Source organism: Pocillopora verrucosa, chromosome 9 (genome assembly GCF_036669915.1).
Source record: "Pocillopora verrucosa isolate sample1 chromosome 9, ASM3666991v2, whole genome shotgun sequence".
NCBI classification, from domain to species: domain Eukaryota; kingdom Metazoa; phylum Cnidaria; class Anthozoa; order Scleractinia; family Pocilloporidae; genus Pocillopora; species Pocillopora verrucosa.
In genome coordinates this window covers 842,804-861,603 of record NC_089320.1, presented here as the reverse complement: position 1 = coordinate 861,603, position 18,800 = coordinate 842,804, and the positions used below count along the sequence as shown (strand labels likewise).

At 37.8% G+C, this 18,800-nt stretch overlaps 3 protein-coding genes and 1 pseudogene across 3 annotated transcripts; 2 read left to right on the top strand and 2 right to left on the bottom strand.

The window, feature by feature from the left end:
- Window positions 1–1,940: 1,940 nt before the first annotated feature.
- LOC131788701 (uncharacterized) lies at window positions 1,941–2,981 on the bottom strand. The gene has a single exon (XM_066171862.1). It carries the CDS (start codon window positions 2,979–2,981, stop codon window positions 1,941–1,943), a length of 1,041 nt encoding a protein of 346 aa, XP_066027959.1.
- A 7,151-nt stretch (window positions 2,982–10,132) lies between these two features.
- On the top strand, window positions 10,133–11,245 carry LOC131788700 (neuropeptide FF receptor 1-like). Its single transcript, XM_059105787.2, has one exon. It carries the CDS (start codon window positions 10,133–10,135, stop codon window positions 11,243–11,245), a length of 1,113 nt encoding a protein of 370 aa, XP_058961770.2.
- A 2,333-nt stretch (window positions 11,246–13,578) lies between these two features.
- Window positions 13,579–14,598, top strand: LOC131788699 (adrenocorticotropic hormone receptor-like). The gene has a single exon (XM_059105786.2). The coding sequence runs from the start codon at window positions 13,579–13,581 to the stop codon at window positions 14,596–14,598; it is 1,020 nt and encodes a 339-aa protein (XP_058961769.2).
- Window positions 14,599–17,427: 2,829 nt separating this feature from the next.
- Window positions 17,428–18,366, bottom strand: LOC131788697 (histamine H2 receptor-like; annotated as a pseudogene).
- Between the last annotated feature and the right edge of the window lie 434 nt (window positions 18,367–18,800).

Here is an 18,800-nt window from a genome sequence, read left to right as displayed (position 1 = left end):
AAAATATATAAACAATGAAGTGGCATTGATGGTGAAAAAAAGGTTATTCCAGTTTTTGCGTGTGATTTGTTGGGCAAGACTTCACAGAAATTCATTTCTTCAAATTAATAAACGACAACAACAATTATTTTACATATACCCACGCGGCAATGTAATATCATCTATAAATATGCATAAACTGATTTGACCGGGTTCTGGCTGTTCAGTTGCAGCAAATGTTAAACTAAACTTATACCCAACTAACGATATAACTAACAATTTTTTGATTAATACCATCTGAATCCTGGTCTACGCACTGTTCTATGAAAGGCTCACAAGAATCATGCATTTCTTCATCAAGGCCAGTGTCATTTGTACTCTTAGCTCCTAAAAATGCAGTAAAAAGAATTCAGGAAATGTACAATATATGCGTAAAAAAAGCCCAAGTCACTAAACGCGAAAAGAAAGAGAACACTTTATGACTTTACACGAGGCTAAAACGTCTGGAAACAGTACCAGTACCTACGTACCCTGGCTTTTCCTATTTGGTCTGTATTTCGATTTATAAACTCGTCGGCCAGTTAGAGGATCTCGCCGAAATTCCATGATTGTAGCCTTCTTTTTGGTTTTCTTAACGGCATTTTGATCCAAAAGTTTAGCAAGACCGGCAATAATATCCGCAGATGACTCTTTAATTCCCTTTTTCTTTGGCCTTTTCCTAGATCTGCTCTCATCTTGATCCGCCATTTTGATTCCTTGGGATCCACGCCTCCTTAGCATTGCCTCTTGTTTTACTGATTATTGGTAAAACAAGACTCTGAGCCAGTTACTGATTATTGGTAATTCTAGAATGAGGACATGTTGAGAGTTTCGAGTCCAAAGATAAGAAATTTCCAAACCTGAATAACACAGCTGCAACACAGCATCTTACAATGTGTTCGAATATATTTGAATTGAAAGCAGAGTAATTTCCCAACAGCGTCATGAAATTAAAATTTGGTTTCATCCGGTAATGAGTCAAAAAAGACTAGATCCATTTTACTTTTCGCCAATTTTTCACAATATGTGAGGTAGAAAATGAAAAAAAAAAAAAAAATTGAAAAGTCCTTTCTAATAATTTGAAATAAGGAGAGTTATCTCAAACTAAAACTGCTCGAGAAGAAGTTCATTTTTCATTTCATTATTGGAATCACTGAATTTAGTTGTCAAAATAGTGGGTTTAGAAAGAGAAAAAGACTGATCTATAAATGAAGCATGCCGCTGAAATCTGAAATCTAACCGATTGACTTATTTTAGTATTTCATTTTTATTGAATAAATTTCACCGCCGAGAACCAATCAGAATGTAATAACATGATGGGTGTTCTATTTGGAACAATGGAATATCAGTTTATGTGTTCATCTTGAAAGGCGTGGGGAAATAGTTAGAGACGACGAGAGCAATTGACAAATGCGTTTCTATTTGGCAATACGATTTATGAAATTTCTAACATGCATTTGAACTGATAGGTCACTCCTTGTTTTTTTTTTCTTTGTGCGCGGCAAAAATGAAAGAGCGCAAGCAGATTGATCAAAACTGTTACGCAAGAAACGACAGCTCCTTATTTTCTTTGATAGAAGGTAGACCAAGATTGTAGTTCAGGTTATAATAAAATTGTATCCCAGCTATAAAAATTTCAGAGACATCACCCCATTCAGGCTCCTTTAATTTTTATTTCGACTAAAAACGGGTTTACAGTTTTTGAGGACAGAATTTAGACGCCCTTTAAAGTTTTACATGATGTTGGTAAATACTCGCTGCTCGCTTAGGACTAGTTTCGATTTTTAGCCCGAAGCAAATTGGATTACTGTTCCCTTTCAAGCATGTATTAATCTTTTTATTCCTAAATTATATCTTTTAAAAGCCAAAACGCGGGAATTACTTTACGCGTTTGCAACCTTTCCATCGCGCCTTCTTGCCCCTTAGGCTTGAGGATGATTTTGGCCTGACTCAAACGGCGGCTCCTTTTCAGCTTTTTTCTTCATCACACGTGTGCGGTAGATCAAAACGCCAACAGCGAAGATCATAAGCAGCACCATGACGCTGCCCAGAGTAGCAAAGACAATCAAGTGGCTTTCTCCATTTTGCGAACGTACTGCCTCCGTGATTGTGCCCGCCTGCTGCTTACTCACATCGCCTCCCAAGTTGGGGAACTCTCTCTCAACTATGGTCGCATATCTCCTGTTGACATGACTGTGCACGAACTCTTCCATAACAGTTTCAAACTCCTGGCACTCGCCTTCTCGTGTGCACTGCAGCAGCTGTTGGCAAATTTGGGGAAGCTGCTCTAGCCAGCTGGGCACCTTTGCAGTCTTGTTGTCATGGTATGCGGAGGTGTCAAACCAGAAGTAGCCTGTACGATTGAAGACACCTCGTATAGCTTGCATCAAGGTAAAATATTCGCTCAAGCTCAGTACAGAGCGCGGGCAGAAAGCGGTGCTGATGGGGGTAAAGGCCTTACCATAGTTGTTCACCATTGCATCGCAGTCAGTGGCAAGTGTGTACACTGGGCCGTTCTTAACGTCTCCCCTCTTGCCGTACGGGTGGACATTATAAAGCCCTAGGACCATGTGGTCTTCAGTGAACCCATCGTGAGTGGTCTTGTTCTGGCCGCCTGCTGAAGGGAAGACTGCTTCCACCTTGCACCATGAAGCCTCGTGCATGGAATCTGTGATTTGAATTCCTCGGATTAAGTCCCCGTTGGAAAGATCTTTGACCCTGACGTCTTTTACTCGACCGTCAGAATCCTTCTTTGGAACCATCATGTCAGCAGAAACACAGGCATCACCACCTAATGTTGGTGGGATAGAGGTATTGACTTCCTCCTCCTCTTCCTCCTCTTCCTCCTCTTCCTCCTCTTCCTCCTCTTCCTCCTCTTCCTCCTCTTCCTCCTCTGCGCGTACCTCAGCTCTGAACGCCATGACGCAAAGCCCCAGCAAGAGATACAGGATCAAACGAGACATCTTGTTCCAGTCCTGCAAATCTACAAGGAAAAGACGAATGAATAAAGGGATTAAATTTCTAAAAAAACTGTTCCAGTCCTGCAAATCTACAAGGAAAAGACAAATGAATAAAGGGGGTAAATTTCTGAAATAAAACTGTGGCGCTGCGTCAGTGGGGGAGTATAACAGGGTAATTTGGTATTATCAACTGTACATAAGCCACCCTTAAAAAAGTTTCAAACCTGACGTTTCGAGCGTTAGGCCTTCGTCGATCAGAGCGAATGGAGGAATTGTGGTTTGCGAGTGTGTTTATATGCAGAAAAGGAAGGGAACACTAACGTATAACTTTTTTGCAATTAGTGCAAGTTATGCAACTGATGACATTGGCGGAGGCGCAAGTGAAGTGATTAGTAACATTAATGATTAGTTTGGGTCCCGATATTTTCTCAACGTTATGAATTAAAGGACAATTTTTATCATCGTGCGCAAGTGCGTTTGAAAGTTCCAAAACTTTGAAGAAAATGCAAAAATGAAAATGATGATAGAAGTGGTGAACTTGAAACTCTTGATCAATATTGAGGCGTCCTACAGGAAGTAGACCTGAGAAATTTTATCGATCGAAAGTCAGCTGGGAACGGGAATAAATGTATGGTGAACATATTCATTTCGCCAGATCAGTCAATTCTTATATCGGTCAAGGAATATGCACAGTCTCCATTGACCATTTCACTCTAAAGTGTCCTAAATAATCAGCACTCAGTAATGACAAATGAGACCAATGTCAACTAGGGAAATCGTTGCAATCTGACATCAAATTCTCCGGAATAGCCAGCAAGGAATATCTTTTTATCGGTTTGGAAAATCAATCTCAGATTTTCTGAATTGAAGGGGCTATAAGAATGAAGAATATCAAATGAAAATTGTGGATAAGTCTATTAACTTCGTCTCGGCTGAGAAGAATAAAAACATCCATACTGGCATTCATTTCTACATTTTTACTCCAAACTTCCTGGGAAAAACGTATTCAAGTCCTGGTACTTTTTCCCTGACTCAGCGCGCTTTTATTAAGTATTTACAAGTCTGTTTTGTATTTAAACTAATTATTTTCTTTTAAATTCATGGTAAAACTTTTGTTTCCGAACTCAACCCAATTCTTTTAAATGCCATCTGTTGACGAACATATTTTGTGAGATTTTTGCGAAAACGAAAGGTCATTGAATTTTCTAGGAACAAGGAAATTAGCGATAGAAAGTTCATAAATTTTTGAGGGACGAACAAAACGAAACAAACAATAAAAAAAAAGAAGGAACCAGACGAACAAACTATTTCAGTTTTAAGTTTACAATCTACGCTTTAGAGCTGTTCACAGGGCACCTGGATATACTTTTAACAAATTACGCAACAGGCACCTATTGAATTAATGCAATCGCCACAATTTGTTGCGCGAAATATACACGATTAACTAGCGTAATGTGTGTTAAATGGAAGCAAGAAGAGGTGTTCGTACCTATTCACTCAAGAGAACTCAGTTTGTGTCAGCTGCTGAAGACATGGAATTGATCAAACTTCACAGGCTTGCTATTTTTCAAATGGAGCAACGCCTTATATAGGCGTAGACTGCGACAAATTGGCGCCTCTCCTGACCCGGGCCAATATACTTAAAGACACCGTTTGCGTGTCAACTGCTCACTAATGCCACCGCAGTCCTATATCACTACTACTTATCTACTTCGCGGTTTATAAGCGCATCAAACGGCAACATCAATCTAAATGCTAAAAAACCTGTTCCGAGTCTACTGCTTTCAAAGATTGTTTCATGGTTTAAAGTCTATTTAAACGTTAAAAAATCTAAATAGCAGAGTACCTTTACAACTATGGACAAAATGACGTCAAGAAACAAGTGTCACAGGGAACCTAGATATACTTTTAACAAATTACGCAACAGGCACCTATTGAATTAATGCAATCGTCACAATTTGTTGCGCGAAATATACACGATTAACTAGCGTAATGTGTGTTAAATGGAAGCAAGAAGAGGTGTTCGTACCTATTCACTCAAGAGAACTCAGTTTGTGTCAGCTGCTGAAGACATGGAATTGATCAAACTTCACAGGCTTGCTATTTTTCAAATGGAGCAACGCCTTATATAGGCGTAGACTGCGACAAATTGGCGCCTCTTCTGACCCGGGCCAATATACTTAAAGACACCGTTTGCGTGTCAACTGCTCACTAATGCCACCGCAGTCCTATATCACTACTTCTTATCTACCTCGCGGTTTATAAGCGCATCAAACGGCAACATCAATCTAAATGCTATTGTCCATTGTCCATTGAACGACGCGATAAAGCGAGCAACTGATTGTAACTAACATTTTATAATTTTACTTGCTAATTTGATGACATTTGCAGAACTAAAAAATATTCGGCAGGACAACAACAAGAATTGTTCACGCTCAAAGTTGTCGCGTGTGTTATGTAATATTGTTTCCCATGGTTTAGCACGAAAAATTATTTTTTCCTTGCCCGTGAGAAACTGCACGATTTTTGCACAAGCATGTGTTGAAGATCTAATTTTCTATTGTAGTGGTTGATGCTTATATTTAATTTTTGTGTTTCAACAGTTTCAATACTGGAGCGCGTGATTAATAAAACCAAACCGTCCTTTTATGCAAATTTGTGTTTATTTAATTAGCTTCGAAGAAATTTTCTTAGCGGTTTTAACATGTATGTGGTTAATTTATAACAGGATTTCATGATATCACAAGTTCGCCAAAATAGAGTACGTGACTGCTAAATATAGTAACTCGCTTCGCCACCCGTGCCCGGTGAAGTGAATATTGAACGAGAGAGATTAAAGATGAAACTGTTTGGCAATTCTGCGGATTCTCTGGAACTGTAAGAAGTATACAACGCTACTCTTTCAAAACTTCACGGATTAGTAAAGATTGTCATTCAGCAATGGTTTCCTCGGCCAGAATAATTAATAATTAATCAATTAATTATTAATTAATTAATTAATCAATTCGGGCGACCAACCTGGAAGGCTGGGCGACCTACTTGTCATGGTTAGGCGCCCGAAGGGCGCCCTGAAAATTTTCCTAGAGCACAGCCTTGATATTTATTACTTTTAACACCTGGCCTTTTGAAGAACTAAGTCAGTTAAACATGAGTTTTTGAAGAAACTTTCTAGGGGAGTAATGATTTCAGCTACGTGTTTTTTTTTCCATTTGTTTGTCGGTCAAATAGTTACACTTATTTTTTCCATTAAAGCACTTTGGTTCCGAGTATGTTTTTCGTAAAGCAAATATCCGCACCAGCTCAAGTAGTTTTAAACGAAGTATATTATAAACAAGCCTATTTTGCAAGGGTTGGGTTGATATTAAAAAAAAAAAAAAAACATCGTTAGTTTCTATTGGTTGATTGATCTAGGTAAAATCAATTTATACCCTTTTAGAAAAGCCCATCGGCCAAGATTGTAGTTTGTTATCTCGAGGTGGCAATATGAACCCTTCTGTAATGCTCTTGTTATGAACACTTGAGGAATTTTTTAAATTCATAATAATCAAGCTTGGTGGTCAAAGTTAAAGTTTAACAGTTACCGCAAAAAAAATCATGTTCAATCGATCGGAAAACCAGTTCTGAATCTTGGAAACGTAGCATCATCCGAAGATTGCTGGCATTTTTTCAGTAGGAGAATCTAAAGTTTTCCCGTTATTTTTAAGTCGGTGAATCAGAGTATACACTCCATTCTCCAACAGACTTCTTTTACACCAGCAAAAACGAGATTGTTCAGAGAAGGGTGTAATATTGGGCGGTATAACGTTACGAACCAAAACACCAGAAGGGGGCAAAAAGTGCAGTCATACCTCACACTCCACAACCTAAAGGTTTGCTAAGTGTGTGCTAAGGATATTGTAAGGTACTATTTACGCCGAAGAATTTTTGTATAAGTAAAGATGACTTTGTTTTGTGCCCGAGCGATGTTAATTTTCACGGCAACAGAAATAACAAACTCAATCAAAATAATAACAAACTTGAAAAACACTTTCTTATACTACTGCTGATGAAATTGAAAAATAAGAATGAAATTAAAATAGTAAAATATGTTACCCCAATATGTTGCCCCAACTCGGGGTTTTATAACAGCACATTTTGAGCTTTGAAGAGAAATTCACAACAAGGCAACCGAGTATTTTTGGAGAACGACTTGTTGAGTGTCTTTTACGGCACGAAAATGCTATCAAGTTTGTTACAACCTCTATGTCTTGTTACTTCAAAATATTCTCACGATCTAAGTGAAGTGTTTTCGATCGAAGAAAAACAAAAAAAGTAAGTAGGTGATTGCACGGTCTGTTGACTTGTTTTCAAGTTTCTTTTAAGAGGCGAAAATGTATGCAGCCAAGACTCAATCATCAAATTTTGATTACTTAAACGCAATCTAGGTTACGAGAAAAAGTGAAACAAGGGCTGTTGCATTGTATTATGGAAAATCGCGGTCCTCTTCAGAATTCTCTTAAGAGTTTGTAATGAATAAAGGTGTAAGATTTCTTCTTGCAGCTCAAGGCAGGAGCTCATGAGCTCCTGCTCAGGGTGAAGAGTTAGAGTAACCCCGTGAGATTAGTATCTGCTATGACTGTTGTCGTTCAGAAATGTTGCCATGTAGACGCTTATACATGGCACAAATAATGGGCCTATTTCCAACAACGTTTTGTTAGTTAATGTAGTAATACTATCAGCATAAATTTTTAACTTGATCAATTTTGGGGTTTGAAGGGTGAAACGAAAATCACATCATCAGAACAGTAACTGAGCTGTTTTTTTACTGCGAAGTCGTTCAAATACCCTCCACTAGTCTCGTACCCAGACCTTCGACAGCCAAGCGTAGAATCTGGGAACGAGATTAACCTTCCACAACACCGTGATATGTATCACGTGTACATATACTTTCGTAAACAAATACTACAAATAGTTATTCAGGATGATACGTTATGGTGTAAGCTACGTGTTTAGGCCAACCGCTATGTGACATCAGATCTATATTTATCGAAAAAAAACCAGCGATAACGATAAAATCGAATTGAGAGCAAATTCTTTAAGTTGCAGCTGAACAGAGGGATCCTCATCTCGGTTGTCAGTAAGAATTGAATCACTCTGTCGGTAGTCGCGAGGTTAAATTCGTCGGTAGTTGTTAAATCTCAGTCAAAGTTAATTATTTATATTCGTTCCGGCGATAATTTGTGTGCTCGAGCATCGGACGCTGTTTAGGAAATAAGCTTCGGCCATTAAGCAAGTTTAATGACAGAAAAATTCCGTAATTAACAGAATCTAAAATTTAAAGAGGCTACCTCCTAAGCTAGATTGCTTCTTCTATCTGAATAAAAATATTGATGATGTCGCACCACGTCGGTTCTTGGTAAGTATAAACGGTACTTTTTTTTTTTTTGTCAGTTATATTTTTCGCCCTTTGCCTTAGTCGATTAACCCCATTTAGACCCTCCTGAAATGACTGAGGTGATCACTGGAGGAAAGAAAACTTATTAGGGCAAGGCATTCGTAAGGAAAGAGGCGTTTAGCAAGAATTACTGGTTATGTTACGCGGGGTATGGGATATTTCTACCGCTGATATTGCCACCCGTTTCTAGAGAAAACATTATTAAAAGAGAGATGAAAGAAAAAAAAAAGGAGGAAACAACGTTACATAATTTTTATCTTGAAGACAAGTACTTAGTCCTGCTGCAAATGAAGTTTTGGGCAGTATTGATTAAAATCTGTTCTAGAGTTCTCACTGATGACAGAAATCTGCAAACTATACCCCAATTTTTGGTTACAGTTTTGGATAGGTTTCTTAGATTGAACCCAGTTTTGTATAAACTCCCTCCATGCATTTTAATAGCAAATAAGGACACTTGCTGGGATTGGAATAAATGTAAATATGTTTTTCTGTGCCGCATTTGGCCAGGTCTCACGAGTGCGTGAGTCAGTATTTACCTTTAAATCAAGAACTAGAAGTTTCTTATAACAATGATTCTACGATGAAACTGAGGGGTCTGACGTTGTCATAATTTTCAAAAGAACAAACAATAAAAGCAAAGAGGAAAAAAAATGTTTTTTGCACGAACAAGATAAGACATGTTTCGTTGCAGAATGACTACTCGAGGGATCATCATAGAAATTACATTACTCTTAGCTTTCTTCTCTTCTGTACATCTCTCTTAAATTAATAGAGATATTTAACCTAAAATTCAAACATGGGAGTGGGAAAATCGTGTCAAGAGATCTTTTACGTGATTATTTTTTTTTTCCAGAGCACGAAGTATAAATAAGAAAATAATTATTGCCCTCTTTAGCAACGTAATTTGCATCAAAAAAGAGGTATCGGTAATGTATTACTGACTAGTAACAGAAAGAGATATTGACACATAGAGATGTTTTCATTTCATCACCAACAGCGACACACGAAAAACTTGTCTGAATTTATCTCGGCGCTTAAGGAGACATAAATTTTATGCACTGGTCAATGCCATATTCCCTAGTTTTTAGGAACTGAAGTGAGACAGAAAGTTGAGAAATACTTATACGTTATCTGATGTTTGATTGATTAGCAGCAATTTGTAAATTACTTTCCCAATAAATAATGTACGTCTCTTCTCTTTTTTTACATTTTATTTAAAAATTTTTGTGCTCGATAAGCTGTGCAGCTTGTTAAATAGATGTCTGCAGGTAAATTATAGAGCAATCTGTAATTAAAAGTTAAGCTTTCCTCTGAAAAATCACTAACGAACGTGGTAGAGTTTATTTTGATATTTCCATCCATTAATTGCCTTGTTTGAAAGCCCTAAGCACTCTGAAAAACTCTCAGATCTATAAAATCACCTTTCCAAATGAGATAGCGAAAAGGTGTAAGGCTTCATCGCCTGAAGATGGGTTTTAATGATCTATGTGAATGACTGGTAATTAAATACAAAAATTTAAATACGAAATAAAAGGAGTTGCTCTTAAGTGCTCTCGTCAAGACTTTGTGAGGCACTGCATGAGACGTTATCTTTTCTTGCAAACAACGATTCCCTCACTTCAGTACTTCACTTTTTTTTTCGTTGGAGATTTAGGTTTAAGGTATAAACGTGGAGAAACACTCTATATAGGCGTTTTAGTTTAGAAGATATCGGACGAAAATGCCTTTTCCTAAAAACAGCAAAGAGCAGGATTATGCAGTCAACAGCAGTACAAATGTTGCGCCACCTTGGCAAGATGCCAACCCAGCGACAAAACCTGTTAAAATTGCTACTCTGGTCGTCATATTAATTGTAAGTCTGGCTAGCAACCTTTTGCTGATCTTGGTCGTGCGTAGAAACGTGAACAAACGGATGCGAACACCGAATAATTATTTTATTCTGAACATGGCTTTTTCAGATATTTTGCTAGTTTTGTATGTAGTTCCTCAGTACATAACCATGACAGCGTGTGACATGCAATGGCTTATCGATGGAATAGCAGGAAACATTTTGTGCCGATTTTCGTTCTTTATCGGTCAAATGCCAATGTTGGTCTCTACTGGAAGTCTTTTTTTCATTACACTGGATCGGTTTTTCCTTGTTTTTTTCCCATTGAGGAAGATAATCACACTGCACACTGCTCGTCGTATAATGGCTGCCGTGTGGACCTTTGCCCTCCTGCTTGCAGCCCCTTTGCTCGCCATGTCAAGATTGACTGAAATTCGATCCGGAATGTTTTTTTGCACCGTCGATTTTTCTCTTGTCATATTCGTCATCAACTATTTTTTGTTTTGTTATTTTTTCATAATAGCGATACCAATTCTTACGATCATCATTATGTATATCGCCATTGGATTCAAAATCAAACAAGGGATATCCCCCGGAAACCAGCTGCCCTCGCATCAGGAAAGACGCGAACGAGTAACTCACAAGGTTCTGGTTATGCTCGTCGCTATAGTAGTTGCCTTGATCGTTTTTCGTTTTCCATTAATACTTTTACTGATAGCTTGTTTTACAGGCTCAATCAGTATCTGCAGCAGTTTTAATCTCCTTTTCGCAGCATGGCTTTTAACGTTCGCCAACACTGGCGTTAATCCGCTGATTTATTTCATCTTTAACGAGCAATTTCGCCATGGGGCAATTCTCATTCTACAAGAGGTCGGTCGGTGTTGCTTCAAGGGGACAAATGAGGTGCACGCCATCCAACCTGGTGCTCACCAAACGACCGGCTCTCTTAAGCATGAAACTGTCCAGTTTGACGAGCGAAAACAACTGGGAGAAAAACACCATTGATGATTATCACATTTCCTTGATTAAGGCGACGAATGACACTTAAAAACTTCAATAAGACTTTTAAATGCTCTTTAATTCACGAATCTGTTAATTTTCGTAGCTATTCTATACTGCTTTTAATGGAGCAACCTCGCTGTTAACACCATATCTAACTCAGAATAACGACATATTATGACTGCAATCAATAGCTATCGTACATTTCCGGTGATAAATTAGAACTTCTTGAGAGAATATACAAATTACAAGGTTAACTATTTAGTGTTAGTAAAGCTAGATAGATCATGAATCGTCCACAGAGTAACTGTTTCTTTAATTTTAACGCAAATGAAGATTTTGCATCAACGTTCAATTTAGAGCTTAGGCTTGAAATTTCTCCTTAAAAATAAGCGAGGCAGTTGCTTGTTTTAAGTTTGGAAAAAACCCTGAGCTTAATTGGTGCACTATAAAGCAAACAGAGCTGCGTAATACTAGTCTCTCCTGAAAACATTGAAAACCAAAGAGCGTACTAACAACAGCTAACTATCTTGCCACATTAAAGGTGACTCAAGATCATTCGACCTCATCACGTTTAGAGACTAACAGTAAGACAATCTTCATCTTCTCGATCCGAGTTCCGATCCCCGTTCGGCAAGCACTCATCCCCTAACTTTAGACGTTATCTTCCGATTTCGGACGCCAGTATTCGACTTTAGACACTAGTTTCCCAATTATAGACACTGTCCGATTTTTGACTCCAGTGTTACATTCGTAGATACTATGATCCACTTTCATACAATAGTGTTCGATTTTGGAGAAAAGTGTGATTTTTGGACACTTACGTCCGATTTTGGACACTAGAGTCAGATGTTGGACACTAGTGACCGACTTTTTGACAATATTGTCGAATTTTAGATACTAGTATCTTAGCATGGACACCACTGTCTGGTTTTAGACCCTAGTTTCGGATTTTAGACTCTAGTATCCCATTTGAGACACCAGTCAACCAGTCAGTCAATCAGTCTGCAAGTTCAGCCAGTCAGCCAGTTATTCAGTCACTCTGTCAGGCTGCCTGTCTGTCAGTCAACAGTCAAATAGTAAGCCAATAAGTCACTGATAGATGTAGAAATCAAACCAAAATCTTGACATTAAAATCCACCAGTGATCTGATTTTTATTAAACTCTGATGGTGAGCTACCGGTCAGTATTAAGTTTATGTGTGACAAGGTACCTCCATAACGATAAAACCGAGGATTATCCATTTCGAACGAGCCGTGTGCAGAATAGAAAATAAGAAACGTTATAATTGAGCTCGATCATCAAAAACGGATGCTTTTATTTCGTCACGAGCGTTGGACAAAGAAAAAAACTGGGCTCGAGACGAAAGAGTCTGTAAATCACTCAGTCTTTCAAATTGGCGGACAGGCATCACTGAAATGTTCTTAATTGAAATTATTCGAGCCAATATAATTATTATTATCTTTTTTAAAGTTATTTAAGCTCTTAAGTGAAATTTCCTCGTAAACAGATGCCCATGGCCCTTGGGCTATATTTTATTCATGTCTCACTCCGTAACTTTGCATGTCCTGAGCCTCGTAATAAATAAATTGGACGCTTTCTTTGGCCCTCAATAAGGTAAATAAGAAACTTCCCTTTGTTCTTGCAGGTAATGTAACAAGGAAAAGTATTATGAATAATTAATTTGCATAGATAATGTTTGAAAGCGATCAGATTTACATGAATATTTTCATTGCAAGAGATTCTCGTATTCTCACAACTTCAACTACAACGTATTGATCTACATTACGCCATCTTACTTCGGGAAGGATAAGAAACTTTTCACCTACTCGTTATGGTTAGTTCATAGTCCAACTATTCCATATATCTAACTATTGCGCATATGTACATATGAGCGACAAAGCAGTTATTTTTTCAACTTCTTGAATTGAAAAAGCATTAGATTATAGCTGTTAAGAGTTGTTTAGGAGCAAAGAGCACGCAAACCTACTTCTTTCAAGATCATCACCGGATGAAGTTTTTTCCATTTTTGATGGATAACTCAGATTATCATGTTGAGTTTGAAAACCTGATCGTTACATTTTCTTAAAATCCTTCAACCAATTTTTCAAAGAAAGTAAGAGGAGGAATTAAATTTCGCTATCTTTTTATCCATAAAAGTGCTATAAAATTCTTTTATTATTGATGCACTCTTCTTTGAAATATTGATTCCAGATCAAACAGATGCATACAAGCTATTGGCCTTCAAAACTGAAGAATAAGCATCTTTAATTGAAATAAAGTTGATAAATAACAGTTGTATCATCAGTAAGGAAGTTCAAAAAGTTCATAAGAGGAAGATGTCTTTAACTGGTTCAAACTCGTGCTCTGATGTGGCTGCCCCGTCATATTTGAGCATTATCGCTGCCACCGCGGACTCCATCCTTGCCGTTACAGCCATTGTTGGTAACTTGTTGGTTCTACTTGCTGTCATTCTTGATCCAAATCGTAATCTGCGATGTCGGTTTAACTATTTCGTGGCTAATCTAGCTGCTGCTGATTTGATGATGGGATGCTTGGGACTCCCCATGTCTGTAGAATTCCACATTCGAGAGTCGCTGACTGATGAAGTCTTCCAACTTGATCACCCTCGAGATCATGTTAGGATGATTATCATTTTAATCTCGTGTACAGCCTCTATATTGAGCTTTACTGCCTTGACTATAGACAGATTTATTGCCATCAAAGATCCGCTTGGGTACAGGACCAGGATGACTACTAAACAGGCCCTCGTTGTGTCATTTCTTATATGGTTTATTTCCAGTGGACTTCCGTTTCTGTATATTTACAAGGGCTATATGAATAGTCGGTTTTTCATCGCTAACTTAGCTGTTGTAGCTACTTTCGCCGTGCTGTACCTCAATTATTTCAAAGTCTTAAGACATTTTAACGCTCAAGCTGCTAATCGGAATGCCTTGTACGATGGCCAAGGCCAAGACAACTGGGCAAAAAGGAGAGCTCTCAAATGGCAGACGAAAATTACCAAAACTTTTGTGATCATGTTATTGCTGTTTATTTGCTTCTTTTCCCCAGCAATGATTTTCATTTATATAGTCAGCTTTTGTGCAAGGTGTTCTTGTATTTTCATTCACTGGATAAGGGATTTAAACGGCATTTTATTTCGTGCAAACTCAAGTATGAACCCTTTCGTCTTTGCCTGGAGACTGAAACGCTACCGTGCCGCTTTCGTTAAAATTCTAAGATGTGGAAAAACTCTGCAAAAACATGGATTCACTTTATCAGACTTGGGTACTTCTATGAATAACTTAAGATTTGCAGTATCTGGGACCTACAAATATCACGGCAATGAGGAGACTTAGAGAAGGTTTTTTTGGAGTTGCAATGTTTACTACGAGATGCAAAAAACATAGGATAGCATACGGGATTTCTCGTCGTTTATGGAACTATGCTCCAAACATCGCAAGTGCAATTTTCTGGAATTTCAAAGAGCTGAAACATCGTTGAACCGGTCAAACTGGCCATCGCATTGGAAGTGACTCATATATGGATGCATACTGGTTTATTGTGTAAATGCAATTACTTAGTTGTGAGGAACACTCACAGGCTAGTTCTAAGGTATTACCCAGGAGATAGATTAAAATAGAATAAAACAGAATGAATAAATGTAATATAACCCAAGGTACCGCCTCTGAAAGAGCTAAGTGCTACTTGTATTAGTTACCTGTTTGTAAATTGAGTGCGGAGGATGGAAATTACTGGTTGTTTACACCTTTAAAGACAGAGGTGTCGAACGTGCTAAATTGAAATTTAATAGATATTTCCTTGATCGGGAATTCCACATAGAGTTAACCTAAGAACGAGAACATCAAAGAAGTTAAAAATATGTGAAGGGTTATTTCAAGGAAATTTCTGTACGGAATCAATTGCTATGAGGTAAGGTCGTTTTATTCGTTGTTAAGCATATCGAACAAAAGAACAGTTTTTTTGATTTGATCAATTATCAATTACTTTGTGTGCCTAGTTACGATCTTAGTTACAATACTTATCTTTTTCCTATTGGTTTGTGATCGGATCTTTTAGCGTCACCACGCGCATATAAAAGCTAAGTTAGCGTCCCTTTAAGCCAGAGTTTCGCAAGATTTCGCCTTGAACAGCAGTACCTTAGTTCTTTCGTTCTAAACCTTTGGCACAAGCGGGACCGATATGTAAGTAATTTTGTTAGTTTTATTTCAATGTGCTTAAGTTTAGTTTTTCACCTTGGGTGATAGCGCACATTTGTACTGTGTTGTACAATAGTACAACTAATTATCTTGAAATCAAAAGAGTAATTTGAAAGAACTAGACGCTCAGACAGCAACGCCCACATTTTAGTCTTTGGGCTGTTAACCAGCCGCAAGTGTTCATCGTGTAGCCGATCTTTGAATCTCGAGTAGTTTTAATTTAGCCTTTATGATTTGTTTCTGTTAATTTACGTTAATTGTTGTTATTTTAATCGCGTTATCGACATAGGCACGTCTTTGTCTTCGTGATCTGAATAAACACCGTTAACCGTCATCTTGGTTTTCGTGGTTTTACCACGACCTGTAAAATAGTCCCGACATCAGCGACACTCAGCAAACACGCCTTAGCAACACCCCTCGAAGTTTCGTCTTTCGTCGCAAGCGTCACATTCGCAATTGTAACAGCTCTCCGCAACATAATGGAAATAATTCAATATTTAACCACAAATTGTAGTTTACGAAGAAATATTTGTCTCCATGTCAAATTCACGACCACAATAAGAAAAGGAGATCCAAATTTTACCTGTAAAATAAGACTGCTAAAAGAAAGAGAAGATGATCAACTTGTTTATAATAACTTTTTACTGAACGGCCTATGGTAATATATTATTTCCATTCATTTTCCAACAGCAATATATGGAAACCCTTACAATATTTTTAGATTAGATTTATATCTATTTTTATCGTTTCACAAATTTCAGTCATTAAATGTAATACAACGGTAAAAATTATGTTAGTTGAGTTATAAAATTTCTACTCACAGTTTAAAAGTTTGGTACAAAGAATATAAAAGTAGAAATCTCGATGTGACTACATTTTTTTTTTAATGAATCTAACGTTTATTCAATCCAAACGAGCGATTCCTTAGATATAAATGGATGCGTGTGTCACAATCCCAAACTACCTTCATCCATCCCGCCACAGCTTTTGCTCGGCTTCTAAGGTAAATTATGCCCTGCGGTTATGCTTCGTCAGCTACCCTTTTACTTCGATGTGCAACACGAAAGGTGAAAAGCTCGTTTGTTTGCTTGTTGCAGATAAAAACTTACATATTAAACATGATGACTACTCAATGATGTAACAAAAAGCTTCGCTTTGCTTGCCAAAAGAATTCAGGCTCTGCGTGTAAGGAATTTTGTTCACCTCTAACACACACCCTTTTTCAACGATACATGTCTTTTTGCATCCAATTGTTTCAAAGAGATCACACCGTTGGTCACTTTGATGAGAATGACATCTTTCGAAAACGCCGTCAAAAAGACTTGAACTATTAAAGGGAAAATTTATGCCTTCCCTATTTCATGAAAAGGGGAGACTGGAAGAGATTCTTCAAAAGAGCTTGAACGGCAAATATATCTCAACATGGTTGACACAAGCAAACTATATCTTGAAGTTTACAACTGCATCTCTAAGTGCACCTTCTCCTTAACGAAGTATTACCTATCCTTTCCTATCCCACCCACCGGTTTAGAGGTTGAATAATGCATCTGAAATTAACTAACAGCTGGCAACTGACTGAGTCTACCTTACCCTATACCTTAAACGAACTTCTGGTTTTCGGGCCAATAAAACACATGAAATTGTCAGAAGTTTTGTGAAATGTATTTTGGAAGAATTAAGTAAGAGTTTAATACTCTCAAGAAAGGGGAAAATTGTGTGAGGTATGGAGAGAAATCGACGCGGCTTCAAGCTGTGGCACACGCTTTATTTTGCGCGCCTCAGCGCGGCCAAGTTATTAAAGTTCGATTGTTTTTGTTTTTGAATTGACAAGACAAGAGTTTTTGGTTGTTGTTGTTTTCTTTATCTCGCAAGAATCACCTATAAAACCTCTAAGTCGCTTCATTGCCATGTTCTTAATACTGTAAATCATCGGTTAGTCGTGGAAAAATCCAATTATAATGTGCCAAGTCAATTTTTGTTTTGCAAAGTTTTTCCACATCTTAGAATCCTGGCGATAGCAGTTCGATAACGTTTCAGTCTCCAAGCAAAGACATAAGGGTTCAGGCTTGAGTTTCCTCTAATCAAAATGCCGTTTAAATCCCTTGCCCAATGTATAAAAATACATGAACAACTTGCACAAAAGCTGATCACGTAAATGAATATCAGTGCTGGAAAAAAACAGCAAGTAAATAGCACCAACGTGATCACTAAAGTTTGGGTAATCTTCTTCTGTCGTTTAACCGCTCTCATTTTCGCCAAGTTGTCGCGGTTTTGGCCATCGTGCAAAACATCCCAAGTATCAGCTTGAACTTTAAAATGTTTCAATACTTTAAAATAATTCAGGCACAACACAGCAAAAGTAGCTATAACAGCTAGATTAGCGACAAAAAATCGACAGTTTAAATAGCCCGCGTAAAAATAAAGAAATGAAAGCCAACTTGATATGAACCAAATGAGAAAAGAAACGATGACAGCTTGTTTAGTATTCATCCTAGTCCTGTACCCTAAGGGGTCGTTTATAGCAGTGAATCTATCTATTGTCAAAGCTGCTAAGCTCAGTAATGAAGCTGTACACGAAATTAATATGATGATCCTCCTTGCATGATCCCGGGGAAGATTGCTATCGAAAGCTTCAACGTTCACCGATCGTGACTCTCGAATATGGTATTCTACCGACAGAGGGAGTCCACAGCATCCTAATATGAAATCAGCAGCAGCCAAATTGGCCACGAAATAGTTAAAGCGGGATCACAGATTACGATTTGGATCAAGTAGGAAAGCAAGAAGTACCAAGAGGTTGCCAGTGACGGCTGTAATGGTGAGGATGGAGTCCACGATAGCGGTGATAATACTCAAAAAAGTTGGGACAGGAGCATCAGAGCATGAGTATGAGCCAAGGAAAGACATCTTCCATTAACGATATTCTTCTGCAAGTCTAAAACCGAACAAACCCAGTCAATTTAGGACTTCCGTGCCTGATGATGCAGCAACTTTTGTCAGCCTTTTATTGGATTTTTGATTGTTATCCTCTTAAGTTTTACCGTCCAATAAAGTGGATGCATCATTCTGTGTTATCTAAAATTAACTGTTCAAAGATTAGTGGAGCACCATTAAATTTTGATGGTATCACAAGGAGGGAAAGAAAGAATTGAAAGTTAACTATTGTTTCAATTTCATGTACTTTATGTACTTAAAATTACTTCTCGAGTCGGCGAAAATTACACTTTCAATGAGTTCAGTTCGAACGAAACCCTTTCCTTTACCCAAGATTAAGACAACGAATTTTAAAATCATTTATCTTGAAGATATATTTGCCCGTTTTTGATTTTTGCTTGTAAAAT

Excerpts from the sequence above, each read along its gene's own strand:
- LOC131788699 (XM_059105786.2), top strand. The coding sequence starts at position 13,579 with ATGTCTTTAACTGGTTCAAACTCGTGCTCTGATGTGGCTGCCCCGTCA.
- LOC131788701 (XM_066171862.1), bottom strand. The coding sequence starts at position 2,981 with ATGTCTCGTTTGATCCTGTATCTCTTGCTGGGGCTTTGCGTCATGGCG.
- LOC131788700 (XM_059105787.2), top strand. The coding sequence starts at position 10,133 with ATGCCTTTTCCTAAAAACAGCAAAGAGCAGGATTATGCAGTCAACAGC.